At 33.5% G+C, this 24,362-nt stretch overlaps 2 protein-coding genes across 3 annotated transcripts; both read left to right on the top strand.

Annotated features, from left to right (window-relative positions):
* The first annotated feature begins 651 nt into the window (after positions 1–651).
* LOC132187595 (DNA binding protein) lies at positions 652–6,069 on the top strand. 2 transcript variants are annotated; one of them, XM_059601952.2, is made up of 5 exons: positions 652–738; positions 2,158–2,326; positions 3,605–4,712; positions 5,529–5,701; positions 5,827–6,069. In XM_059601952.2, the coding sequence occupies exons 2-5, from the start codon at positions 2,193–2,195 to the stop codon at positions 5,939–5,941; spliced, it is 1,530 nt and encodes a 509-aa protein (XP_059457935.1). In that variant the 5' UTR covers positions 652–738; positions 2,158–2,192; the 3' UTR covers positions 5,942–6,069. The 2 variants fall into 2 exon arrangements, with proteins under 2 accessions (XP_059457935.1, XP_059457934.1); XM_059601951.2 differs by lacking the exon at positions 652–738 and adding an exon at positions 860–2,026.
* A 7,201-nt stretch (positions 6,070–13,270) lies between these two features.
* Positions 13,271–14,054, top strand: SIM (cyclin-dependent protein kinase inhibitor). Its single transcript, XM_059602605.2, has one exon. It carries the CDS (start codon positions 13,398–13,400, stop codon positions 13,779–13,781), a length of 384 nt encoding a protein of 127 aa, XP_059458588.2. The 5' UTR covers positions 13,271–13,397; the 3' UTR covers positions 13,782–14,054.
* The last annotated feature ends 10,308 nt before the right edge of the window (positions 14,055–24,362 follow it).

Genomic DNA, 24,362 nt, shown 5'->3' with positions numbered 1-24,362 from the left:
ACACTCTCCTCTCACATTTCTTATTATGACAGTAAAAATTATTATTGGATTCATAATCAAATGGTGATTTATTCAAAATTTAATTATAATTTTTACTGTCATATCTAGAAATATGCACTTAAAAATATGAGCCACACTTTATATTATGGCTATGAAAATTATCATTAAATTTTTGTCCAAAAATAAGCATTAAAAAAAAAAAGCATTCAAAATTCAATAAAATTGTACGATGTGGTGGATCTCGATCCACTGAAATTCTTAAGTAAATTTCAATTTCTAAAATTTTAGATCTAAACCATCTATTTTCCATCTAAGTGTCATTGTTTTGCCACGTGTCTCATTATTAATAAAATAATAAAATAATAAATATTTATTATTTTATTAGTAGTGGTACACGTGACAAAAAAATGACCATTAGATAAAAAATAAATGACCTAAAATCAAAATTTCAGAAACTGAAATTCTCTAAGAATTTCAATAGATGCGGATCCTAACTCATAACGCTCAGACTCCAAATGTCAAGTTGGGCCGAACCCAATCACAATTGAAGCCCCTTTTCCTTCTTTACCAATTACCACCCCAATCTTAAAATAATTACCGAACTCCCGCCCGCCTCTGGACCAATGGGAATGTAACGGATGTTTGTGGGTTACAGTGCTTTTACTCTCCGAGTGTGGTGGCAGTAGGGTTTTAAAACCCCTAAAGCCTCATCTTTCTATCTCTCTCTTTCGTGTCCAGGTAATACTCTCACCCTCACTACACTGCTTCTACTTGCTATGCTTCAATTTTCTGTCTATCATTTCCCCTTTTTTTTTTTTTTTTTTTTTTTATTTCAGTTGAAATCCAATCTGAGCTTCAGGTTGTTGGGTTTTGTATCTTTTGCCTCCTTTTATTGTGGATTATATACATGGGTGTGGTCGTTACACTATTTTTGAGTCTATTCCTGTTAGGAACTGAACCTCTCACTCTCACTCTCACTCTCACTCTGAAGCTCGGTGATTGTGCTAAATTCTGTCATCATTTCATCAAAAAATGTATACGCCACGTAAAGTTGAATTTAAGCATTAGAATCATTGGATTGTTGGGTTTTCTTTTATAACTACCTGTTTTGTGTTGTTGGCTCATGAATGGGTCTGTTCATTTTTACATTTTTGTTCTGGGTCATGTCTTGTATGGGGTTCGACCACTATATGTGACTTCGACTGTCAATTCCACAAATTTTGGCCCTTCTTGACGATAATTTATTAGGAATTTTTGTTGTGTTGATTCTTTCTCCTTATTTTTTTTGTGGGATGTTGGATTTTTGTTTGGAAGAAATAACTTATAATAGTTGGAGTTAATGTTTGAGTAACTTTCAATTAAATTTCTGATAACATTTTGGTAATGGAGAGAGAGCTAGCATTTTGAAATTTTCGACATCTCAGTTTTTGGGCAATGAAAACTAATTATGTCTTCAACAGTTTTGTTTGTTTAACATTCGATGAAATTCTTGGGATAAACCAAAACATAGAGTTAAAGTCCAGTCTCAAACTATAAATCTGATGGGATATGTATATCCCTGGCTAATGTAGGACCATGTACTGTGAGAGGATAACTTTTGTCTTCAACCATTTTCTTCTAAGATTTGTGACTTCCCATAATCCTCAGACTCCTCCCTTTCTGCATGCTCCAGAAAGAAAATGGAGTGTTCTTTGCTGAGATAATATCACTCTGATAACTACACTATAAAGATAACCAAGTAATATTTAAGAATATACTGGAACATAACACCTGCATTACGTAAAGATCACTCTCCGGAGAGGAGATGAGCCAACATAGAACATAAATTGATTGCCGCTTGAAAAGGTGATAACAGGTAGAATTTTTCCTAGATTGTTATTATTATTATTTTTTGGGGTATTCAAGCATCTCGATACCTATATTGGAACCTGTAGAATATCAACTCCCTTGTCTTGGTCTCCTAGCATGATTGCCAGACTGGTCTACAAGGAGGCCTTCTAAACCTGCACCATAAATTTTTACGGATGTAAATTTTCTTATTTTGATTGCATTTAGACAATCATACTTATCTGATTTCGGTACTTCTAGCTTATGCATGCCAGGAATGGAGATTTTTTTGTGAACAATAATTCTCTAATACTGGTTGTGTTACTGTAGCTTTGCGATCTAAAGGTGGTGAGCTTCTAAACATCATGAATGCTGTGAAGGGTGGCTGGGTTGGGCAGACATTTGCCCTAGCTAGAGGGAATGGGCCTGAAGGGAGGAAGTCTCGGATTCGGCGTTCAAAGGAGGAGAGGAAGGCATTGGTTGAATCCTTTATAAAGAAGTAATTGCTTTATAATTTCCCTTTATTCCGAACTTAGCATAAAATAAAGTTCGGCTTTATTCCAATTGCTTTCTATGGTACCCAGTATAGATGGTATAAAGGCACTTCATAATCATGCCTGCCATCCCAGATGATTCCAACCTCTCCCTCTATGCCCTTGAAGATTGAATCTAATCCACTCTCTCTTTTCTAGTATATTCTTCTTTTATATTGTAATATTTACCAAGTAGTGCTGCTTTTTAATTGTCATCGTTTTCTTGTAGTATCTTACATTGTAATTAAGCAGGATGTGACAAGTTGCAGACAATTTGAGTTCTAGGCTATTTCTTTGATCCTTTAAAATAGAAGCCAGCTAGATACTGACTCTAACCACGTGCTAAATGAATATTTTGAAAATTTGAGAAAGTACATTTGTAGTGGATTAGTAGGTTTGTGTAGTATAATGAACTAACAAAATGATACCATTTGTTAACTCTCAGATTATGAAAAACTTTGAAGAGAGACTTTCATAAGCATCCTTTGGCTAATTGTTAGTAAGTGGCTTCTTATTCTGAGAATCATCTAATGATATAAACTATTATTCAGCTCAATCATTGTAGCTCAACTGTTAAACATATGCATTGTTTCTAGTAAAAAGTAATTTCATAATTAACTAAAAGACTTCATTTTTTATTGATAGGCAAATGCAACTCATGAACCCTTAAGGGATTGAACCTGTGACTTTGCTTTCCACACTTATTTCTTGAGTGAGGAGATGCCATTTAAGACAAAGAAAATTTTCAACTTAATTGCGGTGACGAAATTCATTATAAGTTAATTACAAGGCATTCATAATGTGAATTTATTGCATAAAGAACTAAACAAATTGCTTATTATATTGGTCTATAATTGGTTGTTTTGTAGGACTGATTTTCTGTAAGTGTATATTTGGTTCAACAGATACATTTTGTCTTTTAGAAGGATTAGTTGTAAGCTAAAAGTGCAATTCCTTTTGCTTACCCTGTGACTTTCTACATATGGGCACATAGTAATTTTCTTTTATTTGTTTTTTTCGTTCTTTTTGGGAAGAGTTGTTTGATGGCTACAATTGAAAATAGGCTAACAAGTTACTTTTATTGTATTTAGGTGTACTTTTAGAACATATATGTCTCAATTAGTTTTCTTGGATGAATTGATTGCACATTTCTGTAAGACTAAATTTCTAGTTTTTATTTGCCATATTCTTGTGAAAATGAATACTTGCTAGATATACCATTTATTTGGTAAACTTGCTTGCAGGTATCAAAAGTCAAACAAGGGAAATTTCCCATCACTTAATCTCACGCACAAGGAAGTTGGCGGGTCTTTCTACACTGTACGAGAGATTGTTCGTGATATAATCCAGGAAAATAGAGTGCTGGGTCCTGCTAAGTTGAGTCCAGAGGAACAGAGTAGTTATCAGCTCTTGGAACAAGATCCACTGTATTCAATTGCCACAGATCCTCAAACTCTGTTGTTAATGTCCAATGAAACTCATCTTGTATCCAATCATCATCAAGATACAAGTGAAGAACAGATCTTATGTTCTGATGAGAATGATACTGGACATGACATTCAGACATCTGATAATGGGCGAATCATAAATGGAAGTCAGGTAGATGTGAAAAACAGGTCTGATGGACCAACTTGTGTAGAGTTGCAGGTAAGTGAACCTTCAGAATCTGACAAACATCTTGAGGAAGAATGGGCAGCATCAATGACCAAAATAACACCTGCAACAGCAGAGGAAGAGCAAGTCTTAGTTTCTGATGGGCATTGCACTGTACCAGAACATCAGATACTTGACAATGGGCAAACCGTCCATGGAAGTCAGCTAGACATTGAAAACAAAAACTCCATTCAACTGAGATGTACTGAGAACCATGAAGCTGAACCTTCAGAAAAAGAGAGGAATATTGAAGAAACACTGGCAGCATCTGAGGCTAAAGTAAATCCTACAGATGTAATAGTAGAGGTGTTCCCATTACAGCCTGTTACTAAGACCACTGATAGCGTGGAAGGGATTTTAGAAGAACCAAGAGATTTAGATAATTGTTTAGAAGAAAAAGAGATTGAAAAGGTTGAGTGTGAACCAGGCAGTGGTAGCTTTCTATCTGATGGAATGAATTCCTCAAAAAATTCTAATTTGGGGGATGATAAATCAGTGGCAAACCTTTCAGGTCCAGTGGACAAGGAAGTAGTAGAAGACCTTGCAGAGCCATCATTGGAAAGCTTAAATGGCTCAACGCCTGGAGAAGGTATTAAGCATGATAGTCAGAGCATCAGAGTTCTTGAAGCTAAAGTATCTTGTGATGATGTTGGAACACCCGAAATGTTTGAGAAAAGCCAGGAACCTACTGTACCTAAGGTGAGTTTGTTGTTGAAACATGTGCATGTGTGTGCGTGAACATGCATTTGAAAATTTTAGAGTTCTTAATTTTTTTTCAAATTATATTGTAGTGAATGAAATCAGCAAGTTGCTGATATCTGTTAGCTTTTTGTTGGCTATAAAAATGAAACACAAATGGGGGAATTTTTTTTTATCGCCTGTCTGTATCCTTAGTGTTCAGTCCGTGAAACATGCTACAGATGCTTTTCTACTTTTAAGACTCAAATTTTCTTAGGTGATCACCTAAGTTTTGTGCTTGTATGTAGTGCATAGCTCATGCTTGAAGGTTGACTTTGCATATATGCGTTTGCAGCACATACGCAAATAGGATTTCATCTTATATGTATTAAAATTTTCATTTTTTCATCTTTCAATGATTTTATTAGACTACAAAGTAACCCCTAAATTTATATCTGAAGTTGGAAATATTCAATCTTTCTAGATAATTGGCTTTTCTATAAATCTTTTGGTGCTGCAGTTCATTTATACCTTTTTCTTTATTAATGTTGAAATGTTTGTCTTGAAAATAGTTGGATATGGTGCTTTTCTGAAAGCGTAATGCTATGTACCAACTTTCTATCTGGATGGAAAGTTGGTTCATAGCGCATTACTCTTTCTGAAATCGTTGAAATTATTTGCTGAAATTGTAATGAAAATGTTGTAGGTGCCTGAACAGGTTTTACGGTTTAGGGGGTTCTAAAACTAGTTTATTCACTTAAAGAGGTGATGCATCTAGTTTGCACAAGAAAAGAACATTTGCTAGTGGAATTTATGTTCGGCAATGTCCTTTTGCAGGCTGTAAGTGCGCCTAGTGGCATCCATACCAATATTCCCAATGGTGTTTATACCGGCAGTAGTAGTGTGGAGGCAAATACCTCCCAGACAATTGTGAACCAACCTAAAGCTGATCTTCAATTCAGTGGCGACTCCCAGAAAGGAACCAAACCAACTTTAGATAGAATAAATCTGTAAGTATCTCTTGTAACTCCATATGGAAATTTGGCACTTGGATTTTGTAATGCTCTGTTATTCACAAATTTTGAGCATTTAAACAGGTTGATTTACTTGCCTTTTGCTTTGTTTATTTGGACAGTGAATCTTGGGAAGGGACAACTAGAAGATCTGCAAAACCAGAAACAGAAACTAATCCAATTTTGGCCACTTTTAAAGCATTTATAGCTGCCTTTATTAAATTTTGGTCTGAATAAACGCTTGTAGACTGTAGTTGCATGTTTTGATCGTGGATGTAGTCTTATGTAGAGCTATATGCCTGCTAGTTAGTGCTTGTTGTCACTTGGGTGATTCTTATATTAAATTGTGTGGTCGTTTTCTTTTATTTTTCCTCTTTTGGGGGGTCAATTCGAATTCGAGGTTATTTGAACGAATTAGGATTCTCTCCAGTTCATTTATCTAGTTAGTTATAGTTTATGGGTATTTTTGTCCCCTCAAAAAGTGAAAAGACAAAAATACCTTTTCAGTATAACTAACTGAATATTTTCCGGTTCATTAGAACTGGAGAAGACTATTCTCCCATTTGAACACGCCAACTAGATTTTTTTCAACATGGATGGTGAAGGTGAGACTTTTAGTTTTCTAATACAAAACCAAGAGACTTTTCCAATCCAATTAGGTGGCTGAGCTGCTAGGCAATGTCCCATGAAGGGCCCAAACTCCCTTCACCACACATTTTCTCAAACCATTTTTCCAGTAGGCAACTAAATAAATGTGTACCTTATGTCTTGCTTCTTTAATATATATATATATATATATATATATATATATATATATATATTAACAAGGATTGATTCAAGGGCTATTATCATGTGGAATAATTGTGTGGGTTGTGCTTGGTTTGCCTCATTATTAGCTCTATACGAATAATTGAATATCCTACGCAAGGATTCGAATTTGGTTGAATGTTCATGATGGGATAATGATGTCCACACTCCACTATTGTTGATTGTACATTTCTCTCAAAGCATTTTCACATGTGAAGAAAATTCCAAATAAAAATGAAAACGATATAACATATAAGAGTGGCATAAGGTTGAAAAATACCAATCCAAGTTTGATGGACCTACTTAATGAAGTTGAAATTTATAAGTATTTCGGGATTAATCTATGAATCGACATCCCAGCATGAAATTTATATATATATATATATATATATATATATATATATTAAAAAAAAAAAAAGAAGAAGAAGAAGAAAACAATTTGTGAAGTATGAAAGTCGTGAAAAATCTCGTTGCAGATGCTATTCAATGACAGCTTAACAACTAGCAAGTATCCAAAGAACCCTCTTTTATTAAATAAATTAAAATGGGTTTGGTTTGGTCGAGTTTTAATTATAATTGGATTTGTTGGGATTGAAATGTGTCTCACTAATTTCAACGAGTCCAATTTCGGACAAGATTTGGCATAGGTGCCGTAAAAAAATTACGATTTCTTGTATTTTTTTAATAGTCCAAATTTATAATATTACTTTCTTGTTTTCTTATGAAAAGCTTGAAATTGTCCCCAAGAGGTAGCTCAATCGGCTAGGACCACACGTAATGAAGTGGAGGTCACTAGTTTGAATCCCCCTTCCCCCCTCTTGTACGGACATGTCAAAAAAAAAAAAAAATGAAAAGCTTGAAATTAAATCTAGACTTATTTTTTAATTTTTTTTTATTATTTTTTTATAGTATCTAAGCCAGAGTATAACTTTTATAAAGAGGTGGTGTAAACTACCTTCTTTATGCCCATCAATAAAAAGCTGCCACTTAGGATTATTGTACAAACCCAAATAAAAACAAAAACACCAAATTATTTTGGTTTATTCTTTTTTTTTTTTTTTTTAAGAATATTTGCAGCAGCCACCTCCGCCCATGGGGTGGCTCGCCGACCACCCCATGGCCTGGGGGTGGCCAATGGGGGATGGGGTGACCACCCAGCCACCCCATCAATTTTTGTTTTTTTTTTAAAAAAATGATTTTTTAGGGTTTAGGTGGAATAATCTGGTGTGATAGCATTTTTTTCCTTAAATTTAGGTTTATTCTATAATGCTGAGGTATCACTTGATTTTTTTAAGAATATTTGCAGCAGCCACCTCCGCCCATGGGGTGGCTTGCCGACCACCCTATGGCCTGGGTAGCCAATGGGGGATGGGGTGACCACCCAGCCACCCAATCAATTTTTTTTTTTTTTTTTTTAAATGGTTTTTTAGGGTTTAGGTGGAATAATCTGGTGTGATAGTGTTTTTTTTCCTTAAATTTAGGTTTATTCTATAATGCTGAGGTGTCACTTGATGAGTGGTGGACATAAAAGGGTGGGTTTACACCACCTTCTTATACAAGTCACTCTCATCTAAGCCAAATCTTGACGGACATGAAAAACTACTTCAATTTGTCTTTAGCTTTTAGAGAAAGACTGAAACACTTTGGTTCTGTCATGTTACGTCTTTTCTTTTTTCTATTATTGTATTTATTGCTTTTATAAATACAGTAGATATACGCATTTAGAAGATACTTCATGGCCATTAACTCAAGGACGGGTGGTTTACAATTGCTGTAAAAGTAATAAATAACTAAATAAATAAATAACATATTTTGCTTCTGCAGATCCTTCATATATATTTAATTTCTGAGAGAAGTTATGAAGGTAGTAATTACTCCCATAAATGTCAATGGTTTCGTTTTCACTTGCCTGCCCTCAATCGTAGGTAAGACTTTAGTAAATTTTAGTGCCCTTTCAACTACCTCAATATGTCTTTATTTTTAACTTTTTACTTGCCTCTATGCTTCTATAACTTCACAGCAAGAAATTTACCGTGATGGAACAAGACTCTTTTTTTTAATGTCCCGAACGGCCAAAGCATTAATGAGAAGCCAAGTCTAAATTTTAAGCTCGGAGGGAGTTTCGTCACTTGCCTCGTAGTAACAAGTAAAAGAAAAATATTGATAGAATTTTTATTACAAATTTCCTACAAACCGATAACGCAATTCACGTCATACTTACAACGCTATTCGCTAAATAATTAATTTATTTGTCAAATTTTGTTGCTCTATTTTTTTTTTTTTATATCCATATTGAACCACATGAATTTCCAATATTGGTTATAAATTCTTTCTTCTTCTTTTTTTAGTTTGAATTGCCTATACCTTGAAATCTTGATCAATATATAGCCACTGTCCCTTCACAACAATATATATATATATATATATATATATATATATATATATGAACAATCCTTGTGATGAAGAGACACCAATCTAAATCCTGTCGTTATATTAACTCTCGTGGTCCTTAAACAGTCGACATGATGACATGACACATTCCTCAAAGCAAGCAATTGTAATATTGCTTCATCATTTTAGTAGCTCTACTCTAACGGTGTGATGAAGAGACACCAATCTAAATCCTGTCGTTATATTAACTCTCGTGGTCCTTAAACAGTTGACATGATGACATGACGCATTCCTCAAAGCAAGCAATTGTAATATTGCTTCATCATTTTAGTAGCTCTACTCTAACGGTGGAGGCTTTATGTCCATCAAATCCATTAAAGGGGCTTTATTTTCATCTACTCATCTCAACAAATTAATTAATTCGTCAAAAAATAAAAAGAAAAAGAAAAGAAAACCAGGTAAAAGGACATACCAGCTTTATAATTAAACATTACAGATCACCTGTAACAGTACTCCATTTATTGTTCATAAATCTGTATCAGAAATAGCTTAATATATATATGTGTCATCACCTTTTCAGCAACTTTGTTTTAAAGGAGAAACAGCAGAGGAAGATGATGATGATGATGGAGCTATGGTAATAAAGAGTACGTACAAGATCATCATGGTGGTTAACTAAAGAGTACACGTGGTGTGTCTGTTTGTGGTTAATTTTGATCTTCAGAATTAATTTAGTATTAGTTAAGAAAATAAAAATAAAACCTTTAATTAGAAACCAATATTATTACAAGCCCGCCCAAGTTGCATATATCTTTATTCTTTATCAATTTTTACAGATAGGGTTGGTGATCATCATGAGATAAAACAAATTCTGATCACCTCAGCAATATTTTTCTCCTGTTGTTTTTATAATTAATTGATGATTCAGAATGCCACTAATTGGATGGTTGAACTTTAATTATATATTAAAGATCATTTTGATGATTCAGAAAATCTTTTGTTTTAATAATAATCATATATAGATTATTATTATTACCTCACTAGTACAATTACATATTTTCGTACACTGTCAAACTATTACGTTAATATATATAGACAGAACGACGAACATTAAGAAAAGAAGGATCCGGCCTACATGCTGTAGTTTAATCAACGTTTAAGATTGAATCTTAAAGTTGACTTACTTTTAGAAACTTTTAATAAGAGAGATAAAATGAAGAGAGATTTTGAGAAATTCAATCTTGATCGTTGATGAAACTACATCATACATGCTATTATTTTAATAACAAATCCTAAGAAGAATTATATGACCTACATACCAAGGAAGGATTATGGGTCCGTTTGGCAAAGTTTTTTTTTTGCCCTTTTTTACTGTTCATGCAACTTTTTTTTTTTTTTTTTAAAAAAAAATTAACATAATATATATATATATATTCACTTTTTATATCACATTAGTCACTTTTATTACTACTCAAATAAAAAAAATCACTATAAAACATAACTTTTTCTTTTTAAATATAAAAAATTTAAAATTTTATATCACATCAGCTATAGTTTGAAGGCAAAAATACTTTGCCAAACATACCCTAACTTTTACTGTTGTTTTTTTTTAATAGAAATATAGGTCACATTTGCACATATGAGGATATGTCTATTTCATGGTCTACATTAGAGTTTACAAATTTAAAATTTGAAATGTTGTGACATCATGTACACCATTAGATGCAACAAAACAAAAAGTTTGACTGTAAAATAATTCATCTCCATTTCACTAAATCATTTTTAAAAAAAAATGCTCGAATTAGTAGTGTGGGCAAATAATGTTAGAGATTCTACATGGAACTTACTTATCTAGATAAGTGTCTAGATAGTTTAAAATTTACTTGGGCAAGTGATGATGCCCAAATGGGATCTCTTTGACTGCAATTCCTCTTAATTAGCAGATGAACATGGGGGGCATGCTTAATCACATGTTAGCTAAAGAAGAAGTCATGTGATTAAGCAAAAACATTCCTAGAATTATAGAGCTAAAGAAGAGTTTGTCTTGAGTGAGCAAAGAAGCAAGGAAATGGAATCAATCTAGAGAGGTAAACTGTCTACTTTATGCTCTACTTTTATTTTTGGGTGGGTTACTTTATGCTACTTCAAGTGAAACATATTTTTGGTGGCATGTGGACATGTGATACATATGCTGGCAGGCTTTTTAATAGGCAGTAGGGGGGGGATTATATATATATATATATGTAAAAAGATGATTAATTAAGCTCAAGATCTAGTGGGCATGCAGTCAAAGAAGATGAACAAATCAATCAATCTCTCCCTCTTTTTGCTCCTATCTTTTTGTGATTTGGTTCTTCTTCATAAAACAGAAATCCTGATTCAAGGCTTCTTCTGAACTCCTCCTCCCTCTTTGGATCTGGGTTTATTTCTTTTTTGTGTGGAAAAAGAGTGAGAGAGAATATATAAAAATAAAACTTAATTAGGAAAAAAAGGTTATTAAATTGTTAAACCAAACTTGACATGAGGAATAAAGTGGTATGGTTAACGAGGTAGGATTTAGAATGTCCTTGTCTGCCTTATTACCTCATCAAAACGTACACTTGCATCGAAGTTTACGTTGCCGTTACCTCGGAATGCATACAGTTTAATTTCCTCACAATCATGTTGCACGTGTCTCCCTAATCACCATCAATATATATATATAGTATTTATGTATTTATTTTTAAGAAAATAAGAAATTCTTTCTTAAATAATAATGTGTTTTGCAGGTTTTTTTATTTTTTATTTTTTTAAAAAAGTGTTATAATGTAACATAAATGTAAAAATTATTTTAGTATGTTTTGGAGGTGCTGCTTCATAACGTATTTATTTATTTTAAAAAGAGCAAACAAAAATAAATAATTTTTTTTTAAAAAAAAAAATTAATATTGAAAACGCGGATTATACTATTTTGAAGAAGAAGAAAAAAACAAATTTGATAATATTCAAATATAAATGATTAAGAAATAGTTCCACGGACACGTGTCCTTCCCTGGGGCGATTATTGCCTGGAATTGGTTGCGAGTTGCGAGATAAATATAATAGCTAGCTAGGCACCCAACCCATTATTAAAAGGGAAACGTAGAATTGACCTTTCGATAAGCTCATGATTAACGGTGAAAACCAAGGTGGAAGCGGTGGGTAGAAGTACTAGAAGGAATCAGACACGGGGACAGTTCACGTGGAAAGATTCATTGTGATAATGGGTTGGTATTTGGTAAACCCAATCCAAACCAACTTCCTCTATTTTATACGGAGCCACCCACAGATAGATCTGGTTGGTTGCTGCCTCTCTCTATTCAAACGGTATCCTATGCATCCATCTTTCATCTTTCATCTTTCATATATCTTCCAGAGACAAAGATACAATTGCACCCCCAATCTGCCGTTTTCTACACCCTATTCCCTCCACGCTCTTCCATCCGACTGAACACCACGCTCGATCTCCCACCCCCACCAAATCATTATTAATACTCTCTAACAACCAAATTAAACTCCAGTCCAACACATTAATTAAGATATCAAAATTGATGCGTACAATGACGCACCTTGGGAGCGCGTGGGATGGAATTGGGGCAGCAAAGTTACCACCTTTTGCCTCTAACGTAAGATTTACGTTGGGGAAAAAGCAAAAGGGCATGAAGCCAGATCATGCAAGGCGGTTTTATCCTCAGAAAACGGCATTGACACGCAACCCCACCAACAACAGTTTTGTCAAATTGTTGATAAAACTTGGCTATCTATCTCTCGACGTTTTGGACACAACTGTTGTTGTTTGATCCAAGGACTAATAATAGAGATTTTTGCTTAATTACTCATCCTAATTACAGTATCAGTGTCTTATAGTTCATCTTAATTGGCTTTTAATTACTCGGTTACTCGATCTGTAATGGGAAAATTGATTAACATACTATAACAACATATATTTGTTATTAACTATGGTAATTATTAAAATCATGGTAAAACAGTAATCACAAAGAGTAAAAAGCCAATACGCCAAAGTAAGTGGCATAGCTCAGCCAAATCTCTCAGCTGTCCCGCTGCTTCCTATCTTTAATTGTTACCTAAAGAGCCAAAATCCCACCACCCTGCCACCGTGGCATCTTATTGCCCCAAGTTAAAATTGGCAAAAATCAGTCTTTTTATTATTATTTTTTTTTTATTACAAGAATTTACTAGTTAAAAAAAGAAAGAAAAAAGAAAGGTATGAAAATGAAAATAAAAATAATGAGAGTGATTTCGTGAGTTTTAATGGTCATTTTCCTAAGTAGATAGAATAAAGAAGCAGCAACGACCTCTCTTTCTCTCTCTCTCTCTCTCTTTCTCCCTCTGTCTGTACCTGTATTTCCTTATAACGCACGCCTCCCACCCCAGCTCTTTTTTCCTACATAAATACCCGACACCTCACCTTCATTTCCAACCCTTCTTCACAGATAAACGACAACCAACGACGACCATGTCCACCGATCTCGGATTTTTGCGTGACGTGTCCAAATTCCGACTTCTCACCGTCAAGACTAGAACGACAGCGCAAGCGGCCTCCAAGGATGCTGCGGAGGACGATATTGGTGGCGGCGGAGTGGTTGAGCCACGAAAGATGGAGGAGGCCGAGTGCCGGACCCCGACATCCGAGGAACATAGAATTCCCAAGATCCTGGATTGTCCCCCGGCGCCACGGAAACCCAGAAGGGTGCCCTCATGCAAAAGAAAACTGTCGCCGGGGCAGCAGTTCTTCGAGATCGTGAACCCGGAAGAGGTCGACGCGTTTTTCAGATCGAGCTTCGAGACGATTTCTGCTATTACGTCCGCCAAGAGGAGGTGCTGCTGCCCATGTAAATGATCGCCGCCTGCCAAGGTTGAAAATTTTACACGACTATTGTTATATTATTATCATTATTATTATTTTTTCATTTCTCTTTTTTCTTTGTTGTTTTTAATTTTTATATATTGTTTGTAATGGTGGAGATGGTTGATATATACGTTCACAAATATCCCACTGCTGCATGAGATTGGATTTTAGGCTCCTTAATATGGGATCTGAATTCTGAACCTTGTTAATTATAAAGCAATTAATTTACATCACTATGAATCTCAAGAATTTTAATTTTGGTTACTAATTTTCTTAATTGGGTTCTAGAGGCCGTAGAAATCAGAAAAAGTAAATGTTTTGAAAGCATGATTCGCAGAGAAAGAGTTGATTTGGTAGCCGAAATAATTGGTTGCTTGTTTTATTTATTATTATTATTATGATTATTAAGAAGATCATGAGCTTCGATAATTAAGAATTATTTTCTTTGTTGTTGGTTAAGATTGTTGATCTGTCTTGTGTTTGACATATTATGTTGAGTGGTTAACACGGCTTCGGATTTGATTAGTTCGAATATTTTCAACGAGAGAGAGAGAGGTTTGTACGTATTGATAAGCACAAACGAATACAATGTGATCATGCGCCACCGGTGTTCTGCATTGAGTAGGATAAAAAATAATAAAAATAATAAAAATAAAAATTGTCGCTTTGATAAATGGGCCAAAATTAAAAACTGGAAAAATAAGGTTAATTAATTTAATTACATAATTTTTTGGGTCAATATTCAAGGTCGTTATAATTTTATTAACTTACGACTATTCATTTGTCAACCTTCAATTGGCATCTTTTCGCTACCATCAACGGTAGTTATAATTTATGAAAACGCCTCACCTCCAAAATGACTCTTAATAGCCAACGGCGGAGCCAACTGGCGAGAGGGGGGGGGGGGGGGGGGGGGGGGGGTGGGGCGGCAAATGACCTTCTGGCCGGCCGTTAGTAGTATTAAAACTCTGCTTATAAAATCAAGAGTAATGTTATTTTTTATATATATTTCACAACATGATTTTAGTAATTGATATGAAAAGTTACTTCCCTCAATGGCTCTATCTCTGACTATAGAGACTATATTTTTCTTCTTCTTATTTATATTTTTAATTAATTAATTTAATCCTATCTTTTAATCTTGGCCCATGTGAACTAGAATCTTGGTTTCGCCACTGCATGCTCATATATAGCCATATATAGGGATATTGTTCGATCGGGGTAAATACCATATATAGAGTTTGGCTTGCCTAATTTAGTGAAAAAAAACAAAAAAAAAAAAATCACAGAAAATCTCCTATGAAATACAAAATGTTGGAGATAGGATAATTGAGAGAGAACTTCTGTTACTATTATTATTATTATTATTATTATTATTATTTTCACTTGAAGCAATCTCCACCGTTAATTTTTTCACTAGGGACAAGTCAAACTCAAAATGAAAAACATTGTATTTTTTTTTTCTCAATTGAAAATGTGGGTAGAAACATGAGTCTTGAAACTCTTTTAGATCGAATTGTTCACCATTTAGATGGTGAAAAATTATTAACACCATAATTTAAGACGCATTTTGATAGTCCACGACTTAACCTTTCTTTCTTTTTTCTTCTATTAAATATAAGTCCATCTCAATTTAGAGTTAGTATATATATACATAGACAAGGCGAAACCAGGCTGAAGCTCTCAAAATTTTAAATTTTTTCTTAAAATATATAATTTTGACTCGAAAATTAAAATGTACCCTTCCAAAAAAAAGTCTTTTTACAGTTCTCGATATGATAATTTCGTATTCTGTCCTTGTATATAGAGATGATAGATCCAATCAAAATTAAATAGTACATCTAGCTACATGTAAATCAACCCAATTCATGTTCATATGAAAAGTGCTCAAATTTTAATCTTATAAAAAGAAAAAAAAAAAAATCATAGGAGAGCTTAGCTAGGTAGATGATACAAATGGGCCATAGTTGATGTAAGAGATACCTCCATGTGCGAATGTGGAAGCATAAAAATTAAATAACGCATAAAGGGGGGGCCCCGTACCGGGCCAAATCAGTCCGAAACAATAGAAATTGATAATTTGATAGAAAGGCCCATGCAAAAAGCTGGTTCATGCATATATTTTATTTGTTGGCCACTTCTGCGGTTGGCTTCATCTTTACGTGTCTTTGAGTTGTTGCAAAAGTGGGATTACATTAAATTAATGAGTACGAATATATTATTATATCACAAGGCTTTGGGAGAGAGCTTAAATTATAAGCCACTCTTTGTATCTTAATTAATTTTGACGGAGTATCTATGTGAGGGAGAAAGAAAGAGAGAGAGTGAGAGGGTAATTAACTAATTATTAATTAAGCATAAGATTAAAAGGGGGTTGCTACTTTTACACGGTCGTAAAAGCCTGTGAAACACTGGCCAATCACAAACTTAGGAAGCGTCAATGTCAAGGAGGAGGAAGCTCAAAGAATAATAATTAAGACAGCCGACCAGAACTGTACCGTACAGCTTTTTAATTTTCTAATTGTCCTATTATTTACGTACTAGGATATATGTATTATTTACCTCGGTGGAATTCACTTTTTTTTCTTTTGAGAATCTTAAGGTTTTGTTTGGTTATATTTTCATCAAATAAAATGTATATATATATTTTTAATTCAGAAAATAAAAAAGAAATTAGTCCAAATTTCAATACGTTTGAATGATTTATTTATTTTTTCAAAACTCAAAACAGTATTCCTTAAATACAATTGCTATTGCATTTTAGGAGGATCTCTCGCTCTCAAAGTGTTCATTATGCAAAGTAAATCATAATACTAACCCCTTTGTGCATAAGTTGGCCAAATGGGCTGCTTCCATCTGCTATGCGTAGTTGAAGCATTCTTATGGCTGGAACATTATCTTCTTCAGTTCAAATGAATTGAAGAATATCCAGTTAGTTAAAGTGGAAGAGTATTTTTGTCTTTTTATTTTTTGAGAGAAAAAAAATACTCATCTACTATAATTAAGTAAATATTTTCATGTTCATGGATCCTAATTCCTCATAGTCTCTTTCCTTCTCTGGAGGTGGTTGTCTCCCTTAATGACCTTAAACCACCTTGATTTCTTTGTTTTTGCTCTTGTTTATGCCTTTAGTTTTTCCTTCTTGTACTTGCAATATGTGAAGTAATTAGAAGTTGTTTTGGACCGTCTAGGAATGGACCCAGGTTTCAATTTGGGGAGGGACCAAGGGTCAAAATTTTTTTGGGGAGGGCCAATTGGCAAAAAAAACATAAATTTTTTTTTTTTTTTTTTGCCTATTTTTTTTTCTTGTGATTTGGGGGACTAGGGCCACTCCCGGTCCCCCCTGGGTCCGTGGGACCGTCCAATCACTTATTCGAACATGTAGGTCTCATATGGTTCTCTAGTTCACATTTACGAACCAAATTACTATAACATTCTAAACAACAAATTAATGGAGATCTTTAATCTTTTAGTGGAGATCGAAGATTTGTAGATGGGGGCAGTGGGCACCACAAAGTCGAAAGGCGCGTGAGATGAAGATCTAAATATAAAAAGTGGGTCTACCGTCCAAATTAAACGTGATGTTAAAGCTGCTTATTAATTAGTTTACCCAATTAAACAGTCTGTCTGTGTTGGGAATGAACTAGTGTTTTTATTTCTACCGAAAGGAAAAAGAAATCCGAAGAAAAAATGGGAAAGGAAAAAGAATACCAGCGAGATTAAGGAAAAAGAAAATCATGGAAAAGTTAAAGATCATGAAAAGGGATCCCGAGAAGCAGTTGAAACTTGAAACGGATCCCTTTTGCCTTGTGACTTGTGAGGCAAGAGAAGAGATAAAAAAGAGAATGAGAATCTAATTTCCCGGAAGTCGAGGTGTTAGCCTTTGTACTTGGGAGCTTGATGTTATTCTCGAGGTAAAAGAGTATGAAACACACTGCCATGGAAATGGAAATTGTGATGTGGAACTTCTCCATTCAACAACGAATGGCATCTGCAGATTCTAGTCTTCTAGACTCAAAAGCTTTTTGGTGCATTATCAGGAATGTACGTAGGCAGACACCCCCACCAAAAAGAGATAAATTATTGACCATGTGTAATTAGTTGTAATTTGGGTAATTATCCTGACAGATTATATAAGAAACTCACCCGTTCAATTGTTGAAGTAAATTTTCGACTGTTCGGTCACGTATATATATTTTTGAAACTTTTGAAAATAATAGGCTTAATAGTAAATTATCACCCACCTCCTTCCTCCAAAATTAGCCTTTTAAGTTAGATGAAAAGATATGTGAAAGGAGAGTAGAAGATATTTTAAATACTCATTTTTTAAAATTAAAAGATAGAATATATTTGTACGTAAAAAAACAAATAAAAATAAATGTAAAATAATTATGCTTGTCAAGAATGATTTGGTCATCTCACTTGTTTTGTGTTCCAACTTGACGATTGATTTGGATGAAGGGGCAAATTGACGCCAAAACTTTAAATAGGGTTTGAGTTGCAATCAAATAAAGTTTAAGGAAGTAAAGTGTAATTTATCCTAAATTTAATTATGTTACCTTTGAGTTCGGATTAAGCTCCATATTTAGTGATATCAAAAACTTAAACGGATGGTAAATGGTAAATTTTTTTGGGACATGTCCACACAAGTGGGGAAAGAAAAATTCGAACTAGTGACTTCCACGTCATGAGGCGTGGTTCCAATTCGATTGAGCTATCCTTTAAGGACTGATAAATGGTAAATTTAGTTACTAGTTAATACACTAACATTTACATTTCAAAGTAAATTAAGTCCATATTTTTTGCATTTTTCTTTTCATAGTAATTGGAGGCAAGGCAACATATATTGCATATCTTTCATAAGTCATGTATATAGTATCAAGATCCTTTCAAATTTGAACATTACCGGACCCACACGACACGACCACATTCTGAGATCAGTGTCCTTTTTTTTTTTTTAGGGAGGAAAATGCATAGTGTTGTGCTTATTGTTCTACACTTTTTACTAGATATCTTCTGTCCAATCGACAACTGTACAATAGAGTTTGTAAAGTACACCTGTCATTGATTGCCTTGCACTTAATATTCTAGCTGGCAAGGCCACCGCTCTTGCCTTTTTTTTTTTTTTTTTTTTGTTTAAGAATGTGATCTTGTTTGAGAGGTGAACTAAAATTATGTGTAAATAATAATATAAGTCTCTGCTTTGCACGACCATAAATATGATACATAAGCATTTTTTTTTTTGATGAATAAGAAATTTCATTCAATAACAACCAATCCAAACTACAAAGAAATTCCAATTACAAGCCTTCTCAAAAGGCCAAAAACTTAGCCACGTAGGGCTTAACACTTTCTCCAAGCAAGCCAAATGCATACAACAAACAATTTGGCAAAACCAGCACTACCAAAAGAAAATCCAAAGCAGGGCTGCTCTACAAAGAAACAACAAACAGAAACCAATCTGCAGAAAAACCACGCAGGGTCTAAAATAAAAAATAAAAATAAAAAAAAACAAAGCAAAACAACTTCAAAGACACTACTCAACACCAATAGCAATACTAAAAAACCTCTCCAAAAAGAGACCAGCCTTCAAGAAGAAGAGCAAGGCAGAAAAATAGAATATCAAGCCTGCACAGAAACTATAACAACAAGTCAGCATGCAGATTCCACAAAGAAGCTAAACCCAGGTTCTCTCTAGTTCTTGGAAACTTTCCCTTCCCAGCAATTCTTGACCTCACCTCCCAAATTATCTTCTTCAAAAGCTCCTCAGTATTAGGTTGACCAGAATGCATTAGCTCATTCCTAGTGCACCATAAATTGTAGATAACAGAACCTAGAACCAATCTGCAAAGAAAACCTTTAAGAGACTTATTCATCCACTCTTGAATTCCTTTATGCAGAAACTCATCCCAAATAACTGGAGTATTGTCCACTCCACATCGAGCCATACAGAATTTTAATTTGCACATGCTACACATAAAAGCATTTTATAACATCTAAAGAATTTTAAATTGCATATTACTTGTCAGCTGATTATTATTAATTTTTTTTTTAGTCAGTTGATATCTTTAATAGTGTGCTTATGGTTGTCGCGACCTTATAAGACAATCCACCTCCAAAGAGATCTAGCTAAGATGTGCCTACGAATGCAGTGAGATTCAACTTAAATTAATTTACCAGATGAAACTCCAAGGAAGAATATATGGCAAGAAAAGCGTTTGAACAGTTTTCTTGTCTTGAATACTAATAAAATTGTACAATATAAGCAATTGAGCCAACGGGGATAACTCTGATGTGTCGGTCAATAGTATTTGAGAAAGTAAATAGAAATGCTTTGAAAAGGAGGTTTGAGCTAAGGGCCAAAAGTTCTTCTTACCTTCTTCTCACGTTCCAGCTTTTATGTGTGAGGAATTCAACGACGACCTTATTAAATCATCAATTATCTCAAAAGCTTAAGTTAATAGGAAAATATGAATTTAAACTTAATCATTACTTTAACACTCTCCCTCACGTGTGGGTTCAAATTTGCTTTTAATAGGTGAGGTTCAACCCGTGAAATATTTAATTTAAATTGGGGGTGAATTGACAGAGTCAATATTCGAACCCAAGACTTTTAGTTCGAATACTATGTTAAATTATTATTTATCATAAAAAGTTAAAATTATAGAAAAGTATGAATTATTCACTTAATCATTTTACTTTCAGATTAAGCATCATGTATCCTTTAAATTATAAATGTATCCTATGTCATGGATCTGAGCACGTTTACCATTCTTGGGGCCACTTCATTGGTTTAGAAGTGGATTGTCTTATGCGTGGGTATGATAGGACCATGCCAATAAATCGGTTTTGGGCCTTAGCATATATGTTGTTTGGGCCCATTATGCCAATAAAGGGCATTATTCTATTCTTCTTAGAGGCTTTGGTACAATAGCTCTATCACATTATCAAAAATGTACGAGACACCCCCACCGTAAACCAAAAATAGATAAATTATAGTTATAATTTGGGTAATTAATGTGAGAGATTATATAAGAGAGTCAGGGCTCATTTGTTCAAGTAAATTTTTGATTGTTTGGTCACTTACCCGAACAGATAGGTCTCATAGGTATTCTGAAATATTAGTTGTGAAATTATATATATTTGGAGCTTTGAAAATAATAAACTTAATACTATATATATATATATTAATTTGAACAATCTAATATCTAATCTCTCAAATTTAGAAATAATATGATCAATCTAATCTCTCGAATTTCTATTTGTTGTCAATGTAACTTGGGACGAAGCTTGGAGGGGTTGGGGGAGGGAGACTCATAAAGTTTATTTTCCATATTTTGTACGGGCAATGATCCCTGCCCCAACCAAAACAAAAAAATTAAATAAATAAATAAAAACCATCCCAGGAACCGTTAATATTTCAGGCCCAAAAGGAAAGTTTAGTCCATTCCTCCCTAGCTTAAAATCCTAACTCTGTCCTTGAATGTAATCCATTTGTCTTAATCAACCAACATTACTATAAATATCATATGACATACGCATAAGTTGAAAAGGACATCATTTTATAATTCAACAAGAAAAATTAAAATAAAAAAAAAAAAATTGGGAAAAATAGAACACATTTCTTTTTCATTCCATTTCTATTGACATCATGAATTAAGGTCTTATTGAGATCTCATCTTATTAAGATCTCAGCAAGACATTTTCTTCAATTAAACTTCCCTTTATGTCACAGTAGACAAAGTTCTATTTTGACAAAGGGCTTCCCTTGTGCGTAACTCACGATTTTCTTTCGTGATCAAATACAAGAACAAAAATATAACTATTATACCTGGATTAAGCATTGAATCTCTGACAAAGCTCCTTTTTGGTAGTAACAGAAACAGCAACAATTCAAATTTATTTGAAGGAAAAATGTTCAACTAACAAATTAACAGTAAAATAAAACTAATAGTTCAAATTTATTTGAGTATAAAAAATAAAAAATAAAAAATAAAAAAAATTTCTTTTCTTCTCCCATGTCTTCACCGTTAGTTGTGGCTTAGTTCAACCTGTAATGTAAAAAACAAGCAAAACCTAATAAATTAGATAAAATTTACACACTAATAATCTCAAATCTATAATTTAAGATTAAAATTCAAATATCAAAAAAAAAAAAAGAAGCCATACCTAAAGCAGATCCTATACATCCTTATGTGCTTGGATACTATTATCGTTAGCAATATCCAGTATCTTGTGACCTTTAGCTTCTCCTTCTGCCATAATCAGCACTTGTATCTTCCTTCTACCACCAATAATTTGTTTGAAACCCTCGTCCTTCTAAATTTCCAAAGTTCCACCACAGATTCCATCTTTGAGGTTGTTGTAACAACCAACTCATTGAATGTGATTAGTCTTTTGGCCACGTTAGTTTCTTACTCTAGGCGCGGCCAACCTTGTTCTTATTTGTTTGATCATCATTCTCTGTACATTTTTTTAATTCGTCTGTTCGACTCAGATACTTTCTGATTAATTAATGACGCTAATTAATGACTTATTATGTATATATATATATATATATATATATATAACATAATAATTTGATTTATTATTTGTTTTCTTATTTGATTCGGACATTAATAATACTTAATTTATTGAGTAATTTATATATGGAAAACTCTTAAAATATAATTAACACAATTAATGACGCTAATTAATGATAGATTTTTTTTTTCTTAAAAAACCTTTTTTTTTAAAAAAAAAAAAAAAAAAAAAAAAGTTCACGCCACATGTCGCAATTTTAAGGTATATATATATGTGTGTGTGTGTATTTCAAAGAAAAATGAGGGATGGAACAGAGAAAGAGAAAAGAATGGAACCTTATGATTGAAGAAAAATGTCAACAACAACTGTTCAAATTTATTTGAAAGAAAAATGTTAACTAACAGATTAACAGCAAATTACAACTAACAGTTCAAATTTATTTGAGAATAGGAGGAAAAAAACAAAAATAATAAAATAATAAACAAACAATTTCTTTTCTTCTCCCATGTCTTCATCGTCAGTTGTGGCTCAGTTAAACCTGTAATGTTAAAAAAAAGCAAAACCTAATAAATTAGATAACATTTACACACTAATAATCTCATATCTATAATTTAATATTAACATTTAGATATCACAAAAAAAAAAACATTTAGATATCACAAAAAAAAAAAAAAAACATTTAAATATCACAAAAAAGAAAGTCATACCTACCTAAAACAGATCTTATACATCCATACATGCTTCAATCCTATAGTTGTTAGCAATTTCAAGTATCTTGTGACTTTCAGATTCTTCTTCCGGCATAATTAGCATTTAGTTCAGTTCAACCTATAATGTAAAAAACAAGTAAAACCTAATATAATTTACATACTAATAATCTCAGATAATAGAAAAGCCTTCGATACTATTATCGTAGTATCTTGTCACTTTCAGCTTTCGTTGAGATATCACTTTAGTTAAGATTTTGCTTTTGTTGAGATCTCGATTGGCTATTACAGTTATCGATGTACTTAATGGAGAGTTCGGCAAGATGAGAGATATTGATAATGATTATGACATCTGTACCATGTTTCATATAAATAATATTGTTCACTTTTTTCCCTCATTTTTTCTGCTGTTAGGAAACGCCACATCAGCCCCATTTAAAAAAAAAAAAAAAAAAAAACCAACAACAACAACAACAAGTCGGGTGGGCAGGTTTGCGGATTGGGAGGGTTTTTGCCCACAGCCCACCCCTACGGCTCTCTTTTGCACCAACAATCTTTTTAAAACAAATCATATAATCAAATGGAGAGAATGCATTAATTCAAGATTTTTTTCTAACTTACTCCAGACTGATTTGTCAGTCATTTTGTGGTAAGCACAAAAGTCACCAACAGCACAAAAGACGCTGTATTTCAAAGAAAATTGAGGGATGAAACAGATAACAGTATCTACCCTTAAAATTGAAAAAAACTTCAACGAAACAGTTCAAATTTATTTGAATGAAAACTGTTCAACCAACAGCAAATTATTACAACTAACAGTAAATTTATTTAAGTAAGTACATGAGAAAAAAGAAAAAAAGAAAAGGCAAACAATTTCTTTTTCTTTTCCTATATCTTCACCGTCAGTTGTGGCTCAGTTCAACCTGTAATTTAAAAAACAAGCAAAACATAATAAATTAGACACACTAATAATTTCAAATCTATAATTTAAGATTAACATATATATATATATAAAAAGAGTCATACCCATCTTCCATACGTGCTTGGATACTATTTTCATTAGCAATATCCAGTATCCTGTGACCTTCATCTTCTTGTTCTGCCATAACCAGCACTCGTATCTTCCTTCTACCACTAGTAGTCTTTTTCAGATCCTTTTCCTTCCAAAATTTCCAAAGGTCCACCACAGATTGCATCTCTGAGGTTGTTGTAATAGCCAACTCGTCGAATGTAAGAAGACTTTTGGCCGCAGTTAGTTTCTTACCCCGGGCACGGTCAACCTTGTTCTTATTTGTCTCACCATCATTCTCTAAACATTTTTTAAGTTCATCGGATCGACCCC

Source organism: Corylus avellana, chromosome 6 (genome assembly GCF_965113065.1).
Source record: "Corylus avellana chromosome 6, dhCorAvel1.hap1.2, whole genome shotgun sequence".
Taxonomy (NCBI): Eukaryota; Viridiplantae; Streptophyta; class Magnoliopsida; order Fagales; family Betulaceae; genus Corylus; species Corylus avellana.
This window is presented reverse-complemented; position numbering and strand designations above follow the sequence as displayed.

Excerpts from the sequence above, each read along its gene's own strand:
- SIM (XM_059602605.2), top strand. The coding sequence starts at position 13,398 with ATGTCCACCGATCTCGGATTTTTGCGTGACGTGTCCAAATTCCGACTT.
- LOC132187595 (XM_059601952.2), top strand. The coding sequence starts at position 2,193 with ATGAATGCTGTGAAGGGTGGCTGGGTTGGGCAGACATTTGCCCTAGCT. Across the intron at positions 4,713-5,528 it reads AGGAACCTACTGTACCTAAG|GCTGTAAGTGCGCCTAGTGG; the intron begins GTGAGTTTGTTG and ends GTCCTTTTGCAG. Across the intron at positions 5,702-5,826 it reads ACTTTAGATAGAATAAATCT|TGAATCTTGGGAAGGGACAA; the intron begins GTAAGTATCTCT and ends TTATTTGGACAG.